This window comes from Phalacrocorax carbo, chromosome 9, assembly GCF_963921805.1.
Source record: "Phalacrocorax carbo chromosome 9, bPhaCar2.1, whole genome shotgun sequence".
NCBI lineage: Eukaryota > Metazoa > Chordata > Aves > Suliformes > Phalacrocoracidae > Phalacrocorax > Phalacrocorax carbo.
The window spans coordinates 10,043,912-10,067,789 of NC_087521.1; the positions used below are offsets into that span (position 1 = coordinate 10,043,912).

Sequence of the window (23,878 nt, forward strand, 5' to 3'; positions counted from 1 at the left end):
GTAACTGCTGTGTTCAGATCTGTCCACAGTTATCACAGCAACTGTGACATGTCGGGCCAAATCCTGCTGATACATGGAATAACATGGGCACCAAAAACTCTTCTATCAGGGCAGTGTTTGATTCCATGCAAAAGTCAGGGGTGTCCTGTTCGTTGCTGCTGAGTTCCCAGGCCTCCCTCTTAGCTTTCTGCCCCTGTGGTAGACACTGTACAAGTTCACAAAGCAACACATACCAGGAGTGGAGCAGGGAGCTGTGCCTCAGGACTGGTGAAGCATCCTCATCCAGGCCAGGGGAAAAAGGAATAAATTCAGACCCTCCTCTGAAGTTGGTTCCTTGCACTTTGTGTACCAGGGCCTGTTGAAGACAGCTTTGGCACTGAAAGTATAAGGACCTGCAGAGTGGAGCTACAAAAGGAACGCAGACCCTTAATAATCTTTATTTTTGAGAATTATTTCAGGGAGATTACCCACATGAGCAAGACAGTCAGGAACGCACCTCCTTCCACTCAGCTCTTCTGCTAGTGCAAATCAATGTTTTTCCATTAAAGTCAATGGAGCTTTGCTGATTACATGAAGTCAAGATCATTATGTACAATTTATTGGCTCTAGTCCTTTGATAATTCTCTACAGTGGGAAATCTTTTACTTCTGCTTCTTTTATAAAACACAAAGAACCCATACAGTTTCAGATAATTATATTTTGCTCTAGTCCCTCCTTCTAAAAAAAAATTCCTTTTGTTATTTCTCACTTGAGGGGGCAGCTATGACTAAGTGGCTGAACAAAACCTTCAGATTTACCAAACCTGCAATGCCGCTCAGTTCCCACCATTTAAGGCAATGCTATTCTTGGAATTCTCACATTGAAATCTCCCCACCCAGAGAACCGGTGCTTTAGGATGGAGGTATGCACCAGTGTAAAGCCCAACTGCAAATGCACCACATAAAAGTTTTAGGTTAAATTTTGCCTTTCACATCTCATAGAAAAGGAGTTTCTTTGCTGTATTTCTTATTTTACATGTCCGTATAATGACCCAACTGTAGCGCTGAAGACCAAGGAGTTCCAGTGGTACGTCCTGGTGATGGATTCCCCCTCCGGTCTGGGCTGACCCTTCTTAGCTCTGGACTATGTGTAATCCTGTCTCCCAGTCATACAGTCACAAAATCAGCTCTGAGCCCCCAACAGCTAAGACTTTTGCTGAATCTTGACTACTTTATCTTGGAATTTATATTAATTTCTGCTCCATAAAGCACCCCAGTGTGCTGTAGTGGTACCATACTGCATCAAATCCTGCAAGCACAACAGAATTTAGTTACACCAAGTTGGTACCTGTGGGACAAGCTTATGGGAAAGAACAGCAAAAAGTGTCATACTGGTGATTCATTAGGTGATGCTTTTCCCTCTGCAACAATTCAGAACCAATGCCCTAAGGTACATGGGGCTCTGACTTCCACATGAAAAGTTTTGGCTGCTTGACATGTCACTGTGTGTGACATGCATAATCTTTGTGATGAGCTAAAGCAAATAACAAAAGCAGTCAGATTCAGTCAGGCTCTTTGTTAAATCTACACATTTTCAGCTCAAGTCCCCTCGTAGCATTCTAGCAATTCTCCTAACACCCTCCGCTTTGGGTCACCTGCAGTTCACATCTGGTTCTGAATCTAAAACACATCAAGGTTGAAATTTATTTTAAGGATGTGCAACGTCACAGCTTAGTCTGAAGTGCTGCCAGCTAGTGATTCATATCGGGCAACCAGGCTGTCACGTAGGGCTCCACAGTAAGGTAACAGCATCCCCCACAGTTGAAAGTTGGCTAAATGATGCTTATAGAATTTGTGAATAAAGTTTATAGCTGGTTTATTGTTTTCGTATTTCCCCTCTTTTGTACATTTCTAGGTCACTGTTTTATAAATATTTATAGAATATTAGAAAAATAATGTAATTTGTTCTATTTGTAGCATTTTTACTTTGAATGAAATACCAAGTATATGGGGCTTAATTAGTTAACAAAGTGAGATACCAGTGTCTCAATATTAATTTTTAGATATACTCAGTTTCCTGAATAAGTGAACTAGGCAGCTGCCAAAGCATGTATGTCTGAGCTGAATAATGATCAGTATTTTATGACACATTTGGAAAGGAAACATAATAAAAGATAAAAAGGGATACGGAAGTGGGATAAAAATACCCAATTACCATGGATAAATTATTCTAGACTTGTTTGATATATCTATTTGATAAAATGATTGCCTATTCTTTACAGAGAGAGACACTAGACCTAATCTTGCTGGTCTCATTAATTAAGATTAAAATCAAGACTAACATATGAACTGTAAAGCATATAAGAAACTGACTGAAGAGGAGTCTTCTGGCAGGAGAAAGGGGAATTATTAATGGAGTTTCCTAGGTTCACTCTGGGAACAACCTTATTTAATCTTCTTATTAATGACCTTGGCACAAAAAATAGGAAGTAAATGAGCTAGAGAAATCCGCTGACAACACAGAACTGGAAGGTACTACTGACACAGAAGAGGACTGGAGTATCATGCAGGAAGACCTTCATGACCTTGAGGACTGCAGTAAGAGGAATAGGATGGAATTTTTTAGTGAATTATGCAAACTGATGATCTTAGGGGCCAGAAGAAATTTCTATAAGCTTGAGAAAAGAGCAGAGGAGGAGAAAGAAACAGATTTATCAGTCACATGATATATATCAGACTTTAGCGGAGGAAGGCATAGGATCCTGCGATGCAGAGAAAGGAATGCATTAATACCTTTGTAACATGTAGTAATAGGGCCTGGTCAAACATGTTCAGGAAAGATAGATTCAAACTGGACCAGGTACCAAGAGGTGCTGCTAGGACAATTAAGGGGACAAAGAATGCTATCTTAATGGAAATAGCTCCGTGTGAAGAAATAAAAGAGGAGAATATAACATCAGGGGATTAAAAAAAAAAGGGAAAGGGAAGGTTATTCAAACTGAAGAACAATACAGGTACAGAATAAAATGCCCAAAAATATATTTAGGCTGGAATTAAAATAAGACTTCAAAACATCAAAGCAGGATTCTGGAACATCATTTCCATCGCAGTAGTAGAAAGAAAAAAATTAACTAATTTTAAGGTGAACTTGCTAAATTTGGGGAAAGGGGTGGGGGTGGGGGTGTGCTATGTGGCTTTATAGATGGCAATAGCAAGTGGTTGGAATGAAAGCCCTGTTGGGTGGCATCAGGTTCTCCATTCGCTGTCAGCCAGATTTGCATAGAAAAATAACGTGCAAACTTTCAGATGCACAGCACGGAGTCCTGACCTGTACCCCATCTGCTTACTGCAGGAGTGGAGCTCTGTGGTCAGAGCTGCAGACATTCCAGGTGCTGTGGAACAGCGTGTGGCCAGCATATGGGTAGAGGGAAGTGTGAGTTCCTTCGTCTGTGGCAGCCCTATGCTTCAGCAATGCACAAGACCAAACAATTCCCACGTGGCAAGAAGTGAACAAAATAGCTTTGGCCTGTTCAGTGAGTCCACTCTGCAAGCCCTGACAACATGGGTAGTGCTGTATTTGCAGCAGGAATTGATTTTTATAGAAGTAGTTTACAGGGACACCTCTCTCACTTCCCAGACCATGAGTGTGTGTGTCCTGGTTTCAGCTGGGATAGAGTTAATTTTCTTCCTAGTAGCTGGTATAGTGCTGTGTTTTGGATTTAGGATGAGAATAATGTTGATAACACACTGATGTTTTAGTTGTTGCTAAGCAGTGCTTATATTAAGTCAAGGACTTTTCAGCTCCCCATGCTCTGCCAGGTACACAAGAAGCCGGGAGGGGACACAGCCAGGAGAGCTGACCCCAACTGGCCAAAGGGAAATGCCATACCATGGGATGTCATATTCAGCGTATAAAGCTGTGGGGAGTTGCCGGGGGGCAGCAACCACTGCTCAGGGTCAGGCTGGGCATCGGTCGGTGGGTGGTGAGCAACTGCATTGTGCATCACTTGTTCTGTATATTCTTTTATCATTATTATTTTCTCTTCCTCTGCTGCCCTATTAAACCGTCTTTACCTCAACCCACAGGTGTTACTTCTTTTTTCCTGATTCTCTCCCCCCTCCCACTGGGGGGGCAGGGGGAGGGTGAGCGAGCAGCTGTGTGGTATTTACTTGCTGACCGGGGTTAAACCACAAGTGTGGAAATATCTCATCGTTGGAGCTCAGAAAAATTGGAGCTGAGAAAAATGCGTTTACCTCTGATCAAAGACAGTGGGCAAGGGATGATTTCTGGAGGAAGTAAATTAAACACACTGTGATGTTATGCCATAAAAATAAATAAAGAATTCTTCTGACAACTGAATCTGATTCTTAAAAAAAACCCACCAGGCTTATTAAAGAGGAGTACTAAACAGACAAAAACCATGAGTAAGGCATGTGTTAGATGTGGAGTTGTTCATGTTATAATCCCTAAGAGCTGAATCTACGAAGTGCAGTGAGCTGGATGTGATGTTACATCATCACTACGATGGTACAGACATCATCATGTCTGATTTCTAGCTGTCTGCTCCCTAATCACTAACTAGTGTCTTCATACAAAGCTTTTGCACAGTTCTGGAAGCACAAACCAGGCAAACAAGATCCTGACTGGTAACCAGCAGCCTTCAAGATGTAAAGTTCTGCTGCATTCAGCGTGAAGGTCTCTGTGTTTAAGCACTTGAGGGGGTGACGTTTGTACCTTGGCAGCCTCAAAGGATGAATCTTGGCCATCAGGCCAGGCTGACACCCAGGAATACCAGTGAAACCCCTAACCTGCAGTCCAAACAGAGACTGGAGTCCACAGACCTTATTAGGGCACTAGCATGTGAATTAGAACCATAACTAGTCAAGAGAGAGGTGAATTCAGGCTTCTTCCATAAGGGGTGGATTTTCTAATGATTTTTTCTTATGGTTTTGTACAAAAAATGGAGGGACTTGCCCATTTTCTAATTAATATGGCAACAGGACTGAGCTGTGCAATGTTTGTGCTCAATCCAGTGCTGTCAGTGTATGCTAGTCACATTTAAAGTGCCCTTACTACACCGGGGAGACTCAGACAGGAGAGCCCAGCTTCTGCCTTACAAATGGGCCATGATGTCGATGCTGGTTTCAGAACTTACATTCAAAGAAATGAGGTGTACTTCTGTGCACATACAGAACACAAGGAGACAGTGCGTGGGTGCCAATCCAAAAAGTTCACAGTAGATATAAATGGCCACATGGTAAAACAACAGCATTTATCATTGCATTTCGTGATTTTAAAGGGCGTGCTATTAGGTTAAATTAATAATGCATATTTTAAATAACCTTTTGATTAAAATAATCATGGCTGCATTTCTTGTATATATTGAGATCCATCACATTTCAGTCTGGACTATATTATCTGTGTTGTCTAAAGTTGCAAATCTCTGATGCATGCTCTGAAATATGCATAATGCTGGTAGAATATTTGTCTTCATCTAGCATACACCCAGAGCATTCCCCTGCTGCCACTAACATCACATCATACTGTTCTAATTTCTCGAGTTACTCATGAACTTGTAATAAGCATTTCTAACTTCTACTGATTTTAGTGGGGCTACCCCTGATTATGCCTGGATTACAACAACTCTGACAAAACACCCATATTCCATTATACTTAGCACGCGCATGCACCTGGAATGCTAACAGAAAGCTGAAGCTGAGCACACAAAGCTTGCCTCACTACCTAAATGAACAAAGCAAAACCCAAACTCTCTAGAAGTGCTGGCCCTTGGATATTCAAAGCTCTGTGATGTGCTGTACATGGAGCACGCTTGCCTACACCCTTAGGAATACTATGGCATGGCAGGACTCCCAGTCTCGGAAAAGCCTGCAGTCAGGACTTCAGAATCTGAGGAATTCAGTTAATTCATATCACGGATCTTCATGGGGGAAGGGTGGCCAGAGCACTATTAAAAGGAGTGAAGAGAGAAAGCAAGAGCTGGAGTCAGGCAGGCACATCAGGCACATGTCTGATGTAGTGTAACTCCAAGTTTCACCTTAAACATTAAAATGCCTTTACATGTCTTGTGCAGCATTATCAGCCCAAATTTCACCACCACTGTATGTATGTACAGGAGTCAGAGTACTGAAGAATATGCAGTTTAAAGTATGTACATGACAAGAAGCTGAGATGCAAACGATCATTGGGCTTTCCAGATTTTGCCTGAGATTTGCCAGCAGAGACAGATATGACTATGATGGAATCATTCACTACCTACCAGAGACCCAAACATCCGATGCTTCTGATCTATGTTAAATATATCATGGGTGTACATACCTGCTGTAATACACAGATAGGGAATGTCCAATTTTTCCTGGAAGAGCTGGACTTACTGTACAAGATGTATGTAATGCAATAGCCCGCATCGCCTGGAAATGCACAGAGCAACGCACAGGAGCACGGTGGCTGTCATGAGCAAAAAGTAAGTTTAGCTCCTCCACAGATACCCTGCATACCGTATACTGAACTACCAAGACTGAGGCAAATCTCAGAAACATCTGAAACATTTCAGGCATTACGCCTTCCTAAACAAGCAAAAAATAACCTTCCTAAAATAAGCGAGAGGTGTAGGTTCCTATATTCACTGCCTGGTCAGGCTGGTATAAGCACCAGTAGAGGAGAGAGGGAGCATTCAGCCCAGCTTCTGCAGGAATCCCCCTGTCATCCCGCACGTGTCATTAGATTGCCTCCACTGTGTTGTCGAACAGCACCCTCAGATGGCCCTACTTCATATATCTCTTCATCAGACTTTTTTTCTTTTCTTTTTATGATTGGAGAAAGGAAATAAATCCTCACTGCAATGTTGTCGGTTTCTAGTGCTTGTGACTGCAGAGTGAAGCCCAAGGAGATGAATAAGCATAATACAAGGTTTCAGAAAAGGAAGCAGATGAAAACTCTTAAAAGGTGTTATATCAGTATAACTTCTGATTTTACAAAAGGCTACTTCATGATCTATTGAACCTTTTTTTATTTTTTGAACGTGTAAGGTTGTAATATGGCCTTTAATCCTTGTAGCGGTTTTCTATACATTTGATAATACTGAGATATTCTTGATTTGACTATGAGGCAGTGCATTTGACTATGAACCAATGAGCCGTGCAATTAACTTTCAGGTTTCTATGTTGACAGACAGTTTATTTCACACTATTTCTACAGCTTCAGTTTTCAATATACCATAAATTCATGCATCTGTAGCATCTCTCCACATTGTAAGTACTTACCACTTTTGTGGCTGTTAACAGCTGAAACCAGATGCTTTAATGATTGTGAAAAAGGACATTTCAGGCTTCTGGCATCAAGGAAAGCATAAAATAACCCAATATGGCAAATTCCCATCTAAATGGTGGGGTCTGGACTTCAGAGTTAAATCCCATGGACAGAATGGAAGTGTTCAAACATCTAGAGAGATTATTTCAAACTGTGTGCCACTTTGGTAAACTGTAGCCAAGTTTACTCTTTGAACAATTTCTTCATAAGGTTGCATATTTTTAACCATTTTATTCCTGTTTGCTCTATGTTTATGATAAAGACTAAAGCACAGCGCTAATATGAGGGAACAGGACCAGAAGAGAATTGGAGCTATGAGGGAGCAAAAAAGTTGGTGATGAGAGGAGGTGAAACAGGTAACAGATAAATGGGAGGATTAGGGGGAGCAGGTGAGCAATTTCTGCATGTAGGCCAGAGTGGGGGAAAATGGTTTGGAGGAGAGAGGACACAGAAAACAAGTCAAAAGGAGGGAAAAGCCTCAAATTTTTCGTTTTCCTCTTTAAGGAAACAAAGACACAGCGGGACGCTTATACCTGTTCAAAGGCAACAAAATGTTACTGTCTATGAAAACGACAAATTCTGATCTGAGAATATTTTTTATTCCTTTTGCGTACAGCGTGACTTATAACTTCACTACTGTTAAATGCATTTAACGTCAGTGACAACAGATACTATGTCACCACAACATCCTTTCCATGCACTCTTTTGTGTTGTGCCCAACAGATGGAAAAGCAAGCCTCATATCATCATAGCAATTCCCTGAAATAGATTAAGTGAACTGGTTGCTTCTGTAACCTTCACTTTAATTTTCAGCCCTGTAAAAGACATTGAAGAACTAAATTTCCACTAGTCACAAATCATCTTTTTAAAAACATATGTGAAAACATCAAAACATTCATCGCAGGTATAAATATTCTATTCTATATTTGTCTGAAGAGCTCCAAGTTTATAACAATGGAAAATTATCTCTGACTAATATCATAAAGTAGCTAGAGTATTCATCTCTCTCAAATCCTGGTGCAAGGCTGATGAGATGGTCTACGATTATTTCAGGATTAAGCACTACAATAATAATCTCATTCCCACTGAGTGCTCCTAAGTACTCTCAGCAAACCCTTTTCCTTAACTGTGATCCCATCCCTGTAGAAAGAAATAGTTCCATAAAACTGGGTCAAGAAAACAGCATACTCTTTCCTACGGTAACTGTACATTTTATATACATAATACCTCCTTCCTTTGGTAACAGTTTAATCCAGTCCATATTAGAATGAAACACGATGCAGTGTGGGGAAAGTGAGAACACAAAAACCAAGTAGCTAACAAAACAGAAAGAACAGAAATTCGTGGGGAATTTACAGCATGAAAAATTTGCTAGCAGAGAAAAATAAAAGCTTTAAGAAGTTACTCATTTCCCCCCCCCCCAAATATGCACTTTGGTAAGTAAAAGTTTTCATCTCATTGCTCAAAAATATGTGCATGTTCATATTAATACTGTAAAACGTGAGAATGTGAGTTACAAAAATCCTATGTTCTTGTGCGGTAATGACTGCTCGTAATCCAAACACTATTTTAAGAAGAAACTGAGAGGATCTGTATTTGCACACAACATAAGATGCTGATACAAAGAAAAAATAACTCTTCTCATCTTCCCACAGTTTTCTATTACAGCAGAAAGACTGGTTATTGACACCTTTTCTTTTTAAAAAAAAAAAAAAGAAGATGTAAAAGTAGGAAATTCCAGGTTCCTTAAATATCTAGACAAATAATATTTAAAGCACAAACATGAAAATATGTTATTCCATTTCTTGGATATTAATCAGTAAACCTTTGGAAAAATCTTATCCTCACTATTTTCCAAAGAAAACAGCTGTTAAATTAAAGTAAGATTCTGAATTACTATCGGTGTTGAATATATTTTTATGTATCATTATTACTTCATGCACAGGATAACTGCAGATAAACACAGAGGCATGCGCTGTTGGAATCTGGTGTGCACAAAGCTATTACTGGAAATATCTCGACTTTGTATTTCACTATTAGAGTAACAGCCGTCCTAGTGTTCCTGAAGATGTCTTGAGCTGTCGGTCACTCTGACTCCTGAAGTAGCGTAGCGCAGCAAAGTACAATTCCTGAAAGAGAAATTCTAGAGTAGGCACGGCCTCGAGACGTTACAGAGATGTTGCAGGGACAGAGCCAGAGGGCAGATGCTCAGGCTCTCACCACAGCTCTTTCCTGGAGCCTGCCAAGACACATGCACAACTCAAGTTTGACGAGATCATGTTTTGTACCTGCTACAACAGCCACAGTCACTGAAAACAATTATGATGCCTGCATGTAATTCTGGTGCTGTATTTTGGCCTTATGCTGCACAGTGCTATGAGAAGCATTCTTTCCTCCCTTCTGGTAATCAGGAAAAAAAAAGGGGAAAAAATAGGGAAAAAAAATTCCTAGCTGAGATGGTTTGACTGTATTACCATAAGAAAAAGCTGTAATTGCAGTCTGTCCCTTCTATTCAGAATGAAAAAGGAGGTGAAATGCCTTAGACCTGGATGCCACAGTTACCGCAACATATCCCAGGATAGGAAACTTACCCAGCTATGCAAGAAAGCAAAGCAATCTGCTCTATGTGAACGCTCCAACACTTCTTTGACCCTGTCGTGAAGATCTAGGGCAGGTGTTCAGTCAGGAGCTCACTGGAAGACCACTCAACTTCCAAGAGAGTTGTCATCCTCCTTGCAAAACTGAGACCAGGCTATAGAAATACCATTGATTTAAAGTATTACTAATTTCGGTGATGATGATTTTTAAATATTGCCTATGCTGTGGTGTGAGCATTATATTGGCAATGCTGAACTTCAGGCAGTTACAATTGTAATAGAGTTGAAGCATGGAAATTAAAATAATGAGACCAAAGCAACTACCAGAATTATCGAAAGGTTCTATATCTGAACAAAGCTTGTCCTGAAGATACTTCCAACCATTGCACCTGTCAAAGTAAATCTATAAAACTGCCTAGAATCAAAGCCAGGTGTTTTTGTCAGAACAGGTAAAAAAAAATTTTAAAAAGTGGTCATCCCTGTGACCCTGAGAGCTATTTCACTCAGCCTTACCGGTGAACAAGGCAGTCAGCCAGCTTGTAAATACTTTATCCGAGACGAATTAAGACAGTCTTTTCTGGTTCCCCAAATTTTCTGGGTTGGGCTGTTGCACACAAATCTGAACGGGCTGATGTGCTCATCAGAACAACCCAACAGTCAGAGACAGCACGCAGGGCCGAACGTGTTCGGTGGCCATGTAGGCTAATGCCATGCATTTGTTTCCTATGGGCATTCTACAAGATGCCTTTCTACTTTAGTCACACTGAATAAATATTGTTTAGGAATTCTGGTTACTTGGAATGAGCGTTCTGGGAACTGATTTTGAAGTGCGGATGCAGAGAAACAATGCAGCACTACAAAGGGAATTCACCAACACAGAAGAATAAAAACCTTCAGGTGACAGGTTCTGCATCAGTACAGTCAACAAAGAGCTAAAATTACGCTACTGCTTCTTAAAAGAATTTAGGCAGGCAATGAATTCTGTGGACCGGGAAGTGTTTAATCTCTAAGTCACACTTAAGTAACAGGGCTAAGACTCTAAAATATGACCATGAATTATATTTGTCATTTGCAGTCACCTAATTAAGACCTACACCAGATCATACTCCCAATGTAATAGCTTAATTATTGTCTTGGTATAATAAAAAAAACAAGACAACCCACATTTTAAAAAACCTTTTAAAAACCTTTAAAGGGTTGTTCGAATGCAGCTTAGGTGCACCACCTATATGGTATCACTAACCAAAAGCCCCATTATAGCATGGGTTCATATTTATAGGAGTAAAACATATTTAATCGATAGAGAGTTTTATGTTCACATTTCATAGCTTAAAAGCATTGCGAGTTGAGACCGTGGAGTCGGTATGTTCAGGCAGAGTGAAAGATAACATAAGCTCAGTCTTTCCAGTTGCAAACTCATGCTGAAATTAAAAGGAAACAAATCCTGGGCTGTAACCTTTTTTTCCCCCTCAGATGTACAGGTCTCTATGAAAAACTGCTTCTTCTAAACCTTCCTCTGCCTCTCTGCACCTTGTTTGCTACATGCACATTCAGTTTTCTGTTGAAACAGCTAAAATGGAAGAAAAGCTTAGCTCTCATATTAGCCTTAATAGAAGGTCACAGATGAAAGCAGTGCTGCCACTAAGAGGAAGCAGACACAAATAAGGCTCTCTAAACCGGTTCTCAAAATCCCATCTCTTTTTTCAAGCCCATGTATACCCTGCAGCTGTGCTCACCAGAGAGTAACTGATGCTTTTAACTTTCTGCATAATAGAAAAGCTTTTGAGGAGCATAATATTACGGCGTTTAGTTTTTCTAAATCAAATCCCTACAATCACAAACAAGAGAGGGGAAAAATAGATACTAAAATGTGCAAGTGGAGATTGTCCGTAAAGCTTTACAGAAGATGGTGGGCAGATGGTAGGGATTTGCAGTGGCACAGCTGTTTTTAAAAATAAAGAGGTGGAAGAGGAGAAGGCATGATTACAGCTACACACACATTCCTAAGCCTGTTCACACAAGAACAAAAATTAAGCTAACAGCGGGAAATTGACGTTGGTATATTTTTTTAATCATGTGAATTGGCAATTAGAAACTTTTAAAAATAATCAACAGCACCTTCAAATTTCTTTTCCAATCATTAGTTTTCTAAGTAACTATGAAGTAAAGCTGACAAGAGAAATATTAACCTACAATGAGACATTAAAAAGACGTCAAAATTACCTTCGGTGCCTCCAAACAGCACATACTTTTGCTGTAAGCCTTACAATGTAAAAAGAAAATTCTATCATACCATCAGATAAACAACAGAAATTGTTACCTGTTTGAATTTCCTCTGAAAGGCTTTAATTTTTCACTTCTGTATTTTTTGCAGATATTATTAGCAGATGGCAGAGATAAGCAATGCAAGGAATAGCAAGATGTATGGGCGTTATTGTAAATATAACAGCACGGGGGTGAGGCAGGGAAATGCCCAAATTCAGTAGGGTATCAAGCACTGGATATAAACATAGTAAGAATAGAACATTTTTTAATTAAGCAGTAATTTGTATAAAGATACCTAATTTCATAAGGAGACCTTTCACTCATTTTTAATGTGTATTCTCATCTATGTCCCCTACAGCCACATAGAAAGCTTGTTAGGTAAACACTAAAAAAAATTTGTTAATCTACAGTGTAGAAGCCAGTCTTAATCTAATGACGCTGTTTCTTGACAGCTTTGTTTACAAAATTAGCTCTCTCCCAGTTAAGCTATTCCTAGATCCAAGAAATTTTACACTAAGAGGAGAGATACCACAGATACCAAAAGGATAATCCTTTGATCATTCTTCACGGAGTCACCTTTTTCACACTGCATCAGCTCACTTTCTTCCAAGTATTAAAAATGACTTGTCAGTGTAAACATACTTTTTGCTACCTTTAAAAAAAAACCAAAACCAAAACCTCTGGTTTTTAGAACGCATGAGCTGGGACCCAACACAAGATAAAGGTTACCCAGCACCAACCCACTAAAAACTTCTTTATGCCTGTATCTCCAGAGCCACCGGTGCTGGTTTTCGCTACAGCTGGGTATTGAACTGAAGGGGCTGTAGGTGAAACCCATTACAAAAATGCACGTATTTCATGCACTTACTCCATGATGTCTCCTTCCACAGCACATGGGCTGCTCCCAATCCAAAGACAACAGCAAAGTGATTAGTGTAGGTGCTGCCTAGAACACAAACATACTCAACATCTGAAGACATTTAAATTAATTTTATTTATATCAGGTTTTCAAAATCAGAAATATTTCAAAGAAATTCAGTACTTATAGACAGGTGCTACATTGATCTTTCATCCACCATTAGTGCCATGTTTTCACTCTATAGTCATTAACTCACCACCACAAACTAAGGGGAACTTACAGAAGTTTATAAAAAATAGTGAGACATGAAAATTTGGTTTATACTGGAATTGGCATAAGAGAGTAAAGCTTATTATCAAACTGTGGCAATTGCTGTACTCCATCCCTCGGTCTGAGGGAACACTACAGCAGAAAAAGACTCAGAGAAACACTTTGGGTTTTAACTGAACGTACCCAAAATCCATTTCATGATCTGAAGAGGAGTGGTTCTTACACTCAAGCCCAAATTTAATGTAAGTTTTGCCTTTCTAAAATCGCCACAAGCATAAACCTCACCCACTCACACTAGCCTTGGAGCGATTCCCCTTTTCAGAGACATCAAACCCGTATGTCTATACCTCTTCCAGGATTTACCAAATCAAACGCAATCAAAGCAATTGCTGGTTTTGAAGTCTTTTTTTAGAAGAAAAATGCCATTTCTGCACAAGCTACTCTCATGAAAATTTTATTTAACATTTCTTTACCGATAAAATAACTGAAGCCAAGATACCCAAAAGTCACGTCTACATGGAGATACACAGAAGATATTCAACTTGAGAGGACTTGCCTCCACTTCTCGATCACAATGAGGCCCTCACCATTTTGCATAATGACAGAAAACAACAGCTGACAAACCATTTTGGAACAGATGCCAGCTGTCTCTCATTTGTTTTACAATTCAAACAGTAACAGTTCTGTAGCACTTTATTGGTTTTTTTTTTTTATTTAAAAGCAAGCCCTCTGAACTGGACCTCGCATCAGTCAGTCAGTCAGTCATTTCAAGAACAAACCGAAGGCAGGCTGATCCTTTTGGATCCAAAACTTGTTTTGGTAGGAATCTTACATAAATACAGTTTGTGCTTCAATTTTATATCTACGTGGACTGAGTGAATATACACCTAAGCTAGTTTTTTTTTAAAAAAAATAACCTTTAATATTCAACTTAGAAGCCACAGACATCTTTCCAGACTGTTTGCAGCAGAGACAAACATTAAATTTAAACACAGTACTGCTTAGAAAAGTTTACTGTCTAAAATGAAATTCAAATGGTTTATTAAAATTTAACATTTTCAGTTTTGGCTTTTTCTAAAGAAACCACTTATACCTTGTGGAAATCAGTTAAAAGATCATTTTGTTACACTGTACTGAACTCAAGTCAAACATAAAGCACAAAGTAGATCTTTACATTAAACTGGGCTTTGCACACAACGTGAATAATCAGAAATAAAGAGACCATTTTGAGGAGTAAAAAGATTTTTTTTTTACCTAGACAACATGCATACCATCAGTAACTTCTCAACCTTAAAAGGTACCTGGAAGGAGAATTTCATTGAACAAAACCAAGACTCATTAATACACTTAGTAAGTCAGTGGTCATCATGCCGTTTTAGTTAAATTCTAGTACAGTTTAGTCTACATAGAACAGCTGACACAATGAGGTGTGCAAGTCATAGGGATAGCCAGAAGCCTGAAACAAAGTCTTAAAGTTCTACAGGACAAGAGAGCCTACGCACAGAACCGCTAGGTTTTTTAAACTCTTAAAAAAAAAAAAAAAGGAAAAAAAGATTTTGACGATTATCCGCTTCCTTGTTGAAAAAGGGCTAGGGACTGAACATAAAGGGCCCGCATTTAAAGGCCCCACAGTGCTACTCCACCAACTTTTTAAAATAAAGTAACAATAAAGAGAATTCCTTCTAGCAGCATGTACAGTTCAGCTGTGAGTGGCTGCCTAACGGCGCTGCTTTACGCATACCAGGAGAATCATGTCCAGTTTTGCCATTTGTGGATAACGATGACAAGATACAAAAGCATGTGTTTGCCATAAATAGCTCTGGCTAACGGAGGATTGCTCACACAGAGCAGATCAAATTCTCTATAAGGAGAGCATTATTTGGCTCCCAGCCAAAACATGTCCCTGATGCAAGCCTCGGTAGTGGCAAACACTTTCCAGTTCTATTTACATAGAAGCTAACAAGTAGAACGGTTCATTTAGGCTACTTCTTGTACCAAGTCCATCTTAACTGCAACACTCAAGAAACAAAAATTATTTACCCGATTCATATTTGCAGATCATATAAATGTCGTGACAGATCATCTTACCGAAAAAGACAGCGAGCTGTAAGTTTTCGTGCAAGGTTTTACTCTGACATGTAGAACTTTAAGAACATTCAGGTATGAAACACACTGCATGGTTAATTACTTCATATTTTTTATGTTTCTGACACAAGTGTTTCATGGAACTAATGGTCTCTACTAGCGGTAGCTTCTTTATTTTAAACGGTAAACTAGGATCAGGTCCTTTATCGAATGATCAGAACAGAGCCACGAAGTATTGTAAAGCAGTGCCTAAATCATGATTAGGAATGAAAAACTTGCATTATTTAAGATGAGATTAATGATTGTTTATCTTTACAATACTTTCCACAGAAGTTATTTGAAATATGCTTAAATTAAACAAAAACTATATTTCCAATGAAAACAAGGCAACGTTCTGTAATAAGCCACAAGTTTTATTGCAACGTGGCCAGTTTTTGATCTCAAAAACCAACGTTCCATTTAAGGCTCTTTTTAATACAGAAATTGCCACCATGACCGATGTTTTACAAAACTTTAGTGTTTCAAGACTCACATGGTAAACAGATAACTTCTACTCCTGTTCAGTAGTGTACATTCAATGGAAAACAAAAGGCATCGTAACAGCTACTTCATTTATAAAGATATGCATGTAACAGGAATGAAACTGAGGTACTACAATAATTTGATGACACAGTTACAGCAACTTAGTTGGCATTCCTTTGGGGGGCGGGGGCAGGTCAAACATATTACAAAAAAGTGCTTTAAATGCATAGTGTTGTGTGCTGCCATGTCACAAAATAGGCTTGTCAAGGCAGGTGAGGTGTATGAATGCACAAGAGCCTCATGGAACTGCAATCAAGTGCAACTGTAAGTAATACTGTAGAGAGTCTACCATCCGACCAGTGGACAATACTTTCAAGGCATTCAATTAGCTTACCCTTTGCTGTCTGCTAGACTATTCACATTAACTATCACATTCATTGTACGTGTTGCAAGGAATGCCTGCAACGTCACTTTTGGCTAAGAGTATGACGTGAAAGCATTCCTTGGATCCTACATAAAACTACCAGGATTAAACAGTCTAATGGCAATCACTGGTAGACTGCTTAACAATGACATCTCCTTCAGGGGCTTCAGGGAAGGGACTTATTTTCTGAGGAGGGAAGGGGATGGGGAGACTAATACTATTCCAATTGAACGAGCTGCAGAAATGGAAGCTCCTTAGATCCAGATGGCACTTGTCTGTCTTTTTATAAGGGTTTTCCTTCAAGTGAAACTACCACGTTGCCTCCCAATTTCTCTCCAAGTGTTGAACGGTCCTTAATATCATCCAAACCATTTACTTGCCACTCATGTTTAATACCTGAAAGACAGACGGACAACAATGTACTTGTGAGCACCTCAACATCTGAACGGCATTCTAATTAACGAGTGAAACATTTTTAGGTCTGTACCTGTAAATTTCTTTTTAATGGCATCTTTAGAGCTTGCGTAGATCATCTTGCTTTTTAAAGGTGCGCTTTCAGGAGCCCTTTAGAGGAAAGAAAAAGCCCATAACAAAACAGTTATTCACTCATCCAGTGCCAACCCCAGGATATTCACTTTTAACAGCAAGCTTTGCTTTTACACACCAGAATATAAATACCAGGTCTTCTTTCTTAGACTCCTTTGTCTCATACGTGGCATCATACAAAGCATATCGGCAATCATTCAAAGGTAGCAACTTCACAAAGGCTGTATAGGGGTCCTCCACAGTGTCTCCAATGTCACCAACCAATATCTGCTTTGACTCCTCTACAATTATTTGTTTTTTGTCATCACTTAGGCAGAAGAGAACGGCTTTCTTTCTTTTTTTAATCTCTTCTGGGGTTGAAGATTTCCTTACTTTCATGTCATTAAAAACCTTTATGACTTCATCATTCACTGTTACTCCAGAAGCCTGTAAAATGAGATGAGAGGAACAATTTAAACAGCAAAAATTAACACTCACTAGAAAAGATGATAGCCCACAGTGCTAGTCTGCCTGCCCCCGTAAGAATAAAAATGCTATGCTCAACCTGAACGCACTATGAATTTGGTAATCTTTGCAGGACTGGTGCAGGAGATATAAAGGAGGTGTAAATTCTGTACTCTCTTGTTGCAGATCTCAGCATCTTCAGCTGTGATTCTGAAGAGCAGCTTTATACAACTAGGCGTACAGCTGTACTATTCACGCCACTTTCCATTACCTTATCATGCATTTGGCTTATTGTGGGGGGAGGAGGAGCTGAACACAGGAAAGGAGTTTGTAGTTTTGGGTTGGGATGGGGGGGGGGGGGTAGGGTTTTTTTCTTTGGCGGAACTAATGCTACAGCAGCAGCAGCAGCTCACATCCAGCACTGTCATGACTCTCATTTTGCTGGGTGATGTAAGGCTCTACAAGCAGCAGAAATGCTTTCTGCATTGTGTCAGCTTCAACACCGCGCTTTAAAACTCCTGAATTTTACTTCGTACTGCTGCACGAGTATTATTTGATCGCTCTTCCTTCATACAAAAATACCAGTTACAGCGTGTACGGCTCCCCGTAAGGCTCGCGAGCTGTTCAAAACCCGAGCCTAAAACAGCAAGAAAAGGAAGCACTGACAGGGCGAACGGGGAGCTCACGGCGAAAGGACAATCCTCAAAGCCGCTGCGGGCGGGGAGGACCCCTCCGCGCCGCCCGGCCCCTCGGTCCGGCCCCGGGGCGGCGGGGGCTGCGGGGCCGGCTGCCCGGGGCGGGCAGGTGCGCGGCCGCCGGGCGCCGCCGGCTTTGTCCCGGGGGAGCCCGCCCGCCCCCTCCCCTGCTTTGTTCGCGGGGACGGCCACCGCCCCCGGAGAAGGGGCGTCCCGCCGCCCCACGGCCCCCGGCCCCGCTCTCGGCCACCCTCGCTCCGGCACCGGCGCTCCCAGGCGATGGCTCCCGGCCACCCCCCTCCCCCGCCGGCCGGGGACACTCCTCAGGTCCGGGCCCGGGCCCCGGGAGGGCCCCGCCGGGAGTCCCCCGGCTCTCGGCACCCGTCCGGCCGGGCGATGCCGCAGGGAGCGCTGCGCCGCGCCGCCCGGCCCCGACCGCCGTCCCCGGGCCCCCGCCGCGGCCCGCCCCGGCGCCCGCTTCTGCCCCGCGGCCGCTCCCACCGCCCCTTCCCCCCGCACACGGCTAAAATTAGACTAAAATGGCCGCCAGAGGCCGCGGGGCCGGGCCGCGCCGGGCCTGCTCAGCTCAGCCCAGCTCAGCCCAGCTCAAGCTCAGCTCAGCCCAGCCCCGCGCCCCGCCGGGCCGCGCTGCCCAGCCCAGCCCCGGCCCCCGCCGCCACCGTGGGCCTGTCCCGCTCGGCCGCGCCGCGCCGCCCTTACCATGGCGCCGGGTCCCGGGGCGGCGGCGGCTGCCTGCGGTGCGGGGCTGCTGCAGGCAGGAGAGCGGAGCGGAGCGCTGGGCTGCGCCGGGCTGCGCTGCGCTGGGGGCGAGGCGGGCGGGGACTCGGGCCGGGCGGGGGATGAGCCGCGGCCGCCGGGGAGGGACGGTCACATGGGCCGCGCCGCCACCACGTGCCGCCGGGCCGCGCCGCGCCGAGCCGTGCTGGGCCGGGCCGGGCCGGGCCGGGCCGGGGCGCGGTGAGGCGCCGCTACCCCACGGGTGCGGCCGGCAGCCCCCGGCGTCCCGCCTCGGCCGCCCCAGGTTCCCCCCGGCGGGTCGCTGGCTGCTGGGGGGGAGGCGGGGGGCGGCGCAGCCCCTCAGCCCGCCGCGGTGCACGGGCAGCCGGCACTCTCGTCAGGGCGGGCGGGATGGCGGCACGGCCCGCAGCGCAGTGCCGTCCGCCGGGCCCCGCACCCCGTGCCCGGCGCCGCTCCCTTTGCCAAGGTGCTTTCTACTGCTCAAAGTCACGACTTTGGGATCGCGCCCCTGCTCAGCCCTAATGGCCGGGCGCTGTCTGTCCGTCTGCAGCCGCCCGAGAGGCCGGCGCGGGGGCATTTCGTGGCTGCTGCCCGCGCCCCCCGCACGGCTGCGGCCGCCTCCGCAGGGAAAGGCCGCGGCCCGGCGCGGCGGCTGCACCCTCTGTGGGTTTGGAAGGGCTGCTCCGGCGGTGGGGCGGTGGCGGCGCGTGAGGCGGAAGGAGCAGCACTAAAAGATGGGATGATGACTTCCAGGAAAACAAGAAAGGAAGGAAGGATAACCCTCCCGAGGGTGTTGCACTTGTCCATGCTGAGCTGGATGGGGCTTTGGGCACAGGGCACCAAACACCGAGCATTTTATCACTAGCCCATCCAGGGGGAGAAGAGGGTTCTCAGACCTGTGTGGCTCTGCTCCCCAGACTCGTGTCTGAAAGCCAAGAGATGGTAAACACGCAGGATCTTGACCAGCCATATGTGTGAGCAGGCAGCCTGTGGTGCGGTCAGTCAGCTGTCTCTTCCCCAAAACACCTGAATCGCTTGAAAGTACCTTGGTGGAAACCAGCAAACTAGTGTTTGTCAGCATGCACGTATGTATATATGTACGTACGTATGCATTGACACTGCGCTGCGTGAGGTACGTGGGATGTTCTCCCCTTTCTCGTTACTACACGCCACCGTGTACACCAGATGAGCCACTATGTTTGCAGTCTCCTTTTTGAGTTACATCGTGCCCTCTCTGTACGTGGAATTCAAGACTGAACTGCATTCACAAAGATTCAAAGTTTGGCCTATCAGCCTTGAAATCACTAACCCGGAACTGTGTTACCCCTCAGCTCCTTACAGCCACGCGTTCAGGAACGCCCACCACCGCTCAGCTGAAAACAGCAAGTCTAATTATTAGACTCAGCTTTTCTTCCAGCCAATGCAAACGGCAAAAACATCAGGATTTACTGCGTGTTTGGTAGCACAGCAATGTGGGACCCACGAAGGAGCACCCTCATTGCGTAATTGCATTTCAGGAATCAGCCATTATCTCATTCAGTTTCCAAATACAACACATGCTGCTTTTTGATCAAACAAGTAATTAGGATAGGTGAAAATTTGCTATGGGAATTAATAGCACAAACCCTAAAATGGCTAACTCTCAAGACAGTTTTATGGTTGGCTTAAACCAACCTAAGTCCATGCGAATGTCTTGACAGCCTTGTTTCTGGATGTCTGCTGCTCTTGCACAGCTTGGTGGACTGGGGTGGACTTGAGTGGTTTCAGATCCTCGTCTGGATGGTTTAAAGTATCCCAAAACAGCCTTCGTTACACTGCAGCGTGTCACGGCGTGCTGTGTGTGACACGTGCCCTTCTCGGCGTCTGAAGCGGAGGGCTGTGTCCTTGCAGCCATGCACAATGTCGGGAGGCCTCTGTGGCAAACAGCAGCGTGGGGCTTCCTTCGCCCTGGTGAGCGGATGTCGCCGCGCACGTGTGCAGTACATCCTCAGTGCCAGTGACGACCACGGTCACTGCTGTGGGCTCAGCCGCCTTCTTCTAGCGCTTGTACGACACTATGGAACTGCAGCGTGTGAGTGCCCTAATCTTGTGCCCCTGCAGCGCACCCTCAGCCACCCACGCAAGGCCTCTGCACTGCACATCCCAGGCTCGTAAAACAAGAGGTAGAGAGAGAAAGAGTTACCAGCTCCAGAGCTGCGTGGCGGCTAGATGCTCCAGGGATGACAACTCCAAAACCATGCATGACTCACCCCCTGTCTTTACTACCATGGAAACTGAATAATGAATCAGAAGAGCTTGTTATTCTCTTCACCTCGCAAGGTGCATACCTGAGGCACCCAGGCATGCAGGACTGCTGCTGCACATCGCTGGCCGGTACCTGGCAGTCATCAGAGTACAGAAGCAGCGAGGGCTGAAGAACAAGTATTTTATGACTTTACAGACATCTCTGAGAAAGAAATGAGTTTACCAAAATCAGAGAGCATCTCCCAGGGGTGAAAAACAGGCCACGGGTAGACAGAAAGGGGCTTCTCATTTTCAAGATAATGAACAATGGACTCGCGGTGACTGTGTCAATCAGAGAAGGAACTTGTGATAGAGCCCAATGGTGACCTTGGAGGCCACAGAAATGGCCACTGTCCAGCCAGGAGCAATAATGACCAAGCAGATCTTATTGCTGGAGCACACTCGGACAAAGCTGGTTCCCCACCTTGGCATCTTGCTGCACTCGACAAGCATCGAGTTTCACTACCCTTGTGCCACAAGGCCTGCATCCCACCAGGCACCACCGAAATAGCCCTATGATTCAGAGAGCCCAGCAGCAGTAAAAGCTTTGTGAATGACGCCCTGTGTGGAGCACATGCCTCTGAGGAAGCCCTCCAAGCCTCCCCTCACCCTCCATGGATGGAAGAAATGACTCACCGTGAAGCAGAAGGCACTGTTCTGTTGGATTCAACTCCTGGATGCTCATTAGTACAAAGTGATTATAATGGACAAAGTTGCCTTACGCACTGAAGCTCTCTGGAATCATAGTCCTTGCTTTTTGTATCCTGTACATCCTCTTTGCTTCTCTGTCAACGTCACTAAACTCAGCTTTACCATTTCGGCCTCGTTTCCCGTGGAAGCAAGGCTTCTGCGTGGCCTCCTCGGGCATCCCCTCTCTCGCCTGGGCTACTCCTTGTCCCAGGGACTTTTTAACTTGTTAGCTTACGTGAGTTAAATCTGGCAGAAGGATAGAGGTCACAAAAGTAATTAAGATCCTTAATTAAGTAATTAAGTTTCATAAAATAATTTGAGATAGAAGAAAGTGGGGCTGTATGTCTACCCGTTCAACTCAGGAACTCGTTGATTTCTGCTGGGAGACCTCAGATCTCTTAGTGTGTAGCCAGATTACCTTCAGGAGGAGGACTGCGAGGGGAAGGCAGAGGAACTTGCATAGGCGTACACTGAAATAACAGAAAGACTTAATGCCGTTCAGTTAAATAAAATCGATCAGTCAAGAAAGAGAAATCCATAGGGAACTGCATGTGATGGGATCTGTTGGTCAGGGCACTTCCTTTCCCCCTTGGCTCTCCACGTACCAGTTTTCCTCCAGCAATTCTGCATTTCCAGAGGGAGTGCAAAGAACGCCAGATAAAACCTAACTTCTTGTAAGACAGTCCTAGAGGAAACCCCAGTGAAAGGCAAACACTGAGTATTTACGTCTTTCCTTAGGATGTGGATAAATTTATTTTAAAAACGCGTACGGTGAATATATTTTGACTGTAAGCGGTGGGTCCCCGCGGGATTTCGCTGCAGGTCAGTGGGACGGGACGTGCCTCCTGTGGGCGCTGACCCCGGGGCGAGGGGCGGGCTGGCCGGGGGCCCGCAGGGAGGCCGCCCGCCGGCCCACGAGGGCCGCCTTCCCCGCAGGGGACGCTCCCGCTCCGCGCTCCAAGGCAGGGCCGCCTCTGCCGGCTTAAGCAGCCCCTTCCAAAACCCCGCTGGGGCTCCGCGCCGCCAGTCAGGCTGCCTCACGGCGCGGGCCGGGGCGCGGGCGGACGCGGAGGTGCCGCCGCCGCCGCCGCTCCCTGAGGCGCCGGGCCCGGCCCGCGGGCCCCGCGCGTCGCCCCCGCCAGGCCCGCCCGGCCCGCGCCTCCCCCTGCCCACCGCGGGGCGGGAGGCGGCGGCGGGCACACGCTGCTCGGGCAGGGTGGCGTTGCCCCCCGGCCCCCCGCCGCCGGCCGCCCCGCCGCTCGGCCCCGCGCGGGTGCGGCCCCGCGTGCCGGTGAGTCACGGCGGCGGGAGCCGCGGGCCGGCGGGCGGCAAAGGGGGGGGTAATTAAAATGTCATGTTCTGCAGTGACATCATTGTAGGGGTGGTATTATAACAAGAAAGGAAATAAAAATTCTTCCTGTGAGAGGCACGTGGAAACTAATGACAGAAAAATGGCCAAGCGGAACCAAAAATTTCCCCCAAAGTCTAAAACACAGGGAAACAGCTCGGCCTCGTTAATAAAAACAGAAGAGAAAAATTACTTTTAAGTAATTAGGACATATTTGACGTGCACAAAGTTTTTCGCTTCTGTAGCACGAGAAGAAGTGACTGCTGTTTACCCTGCTAGCCCTCATGAATTCCTGTATGCCCTGCAAAATGCATTTTCCCCAGGAGCAGTTTCTTCCCAGGTCTCTCTTCCTGCTGCCTCTTGTTCACAGCTGAGATAAATTTACAGCATAACTTTAGGTAAGGAAGGATTTACAAGATCTGCCACTGACTATGTAAATTATTCAATTTATTAACTTTTTTCCCCAGACAACTTCCACGGTGAAGACAGTGTTGTGTTTTTTGGGTTTTTTTTTTCACTTCTCCATGTAGCATTTTTATTCCAAGGTCTCAAAGCTCTTTAATAAAATTATTAATGAAGTATCCCTGCCTGATGAGCGTTATTTATCTGGCTCAATGGGTTGCCCGGGGCTGTGTGGGAAGGCTGTGGCAAGCTGAGGCACAGGGCTGGTAGCCTTAGATCCCTGTCCCTGCTTTAAACCCCAGCCCATCCCTTCTCCTAAGGAAGGAAGTGTAGGTCAGGCAGAACAACTATGTTCTTGAAACCTCCGTTTCAAGCAAACAGCAA

At 44.6% G+C, this 23,878-nt stretch overlaps 1 protein-coding gene across 1 annotated transcript; it reads right to left on the minus strand.

Annotated features, from left to right (window-relative positions):
• Nucleotides 1-13,142: 13,142 nt before the first annotated feature.
• On the minus strand, nt 13,143-18,910 carry CFL2 (cofilin 2). Its single transcript, XM_064460246.1, has 4 exons — nt 18,733-18,910; nt 16,992-17,299; nt 16,815-16,891; nt 13,143-16,723 (listed from the first exon to the last, which is right to left on the minus strand). The coding sequence occupies exons 1-4, from the start codon at nt 18,733-18,735 to the stop codon at nt 16,611-16,613; spliced, it is 501 nt and encodes a 166-aa protein (XP_064316316.1). The 5' UTR covers nt 18,736-18,910; the 3' UTR covers nt 13,143-16,610.
• Nucleotides 18,911-23,878: the final 4,968 nt, after the last annotated feature.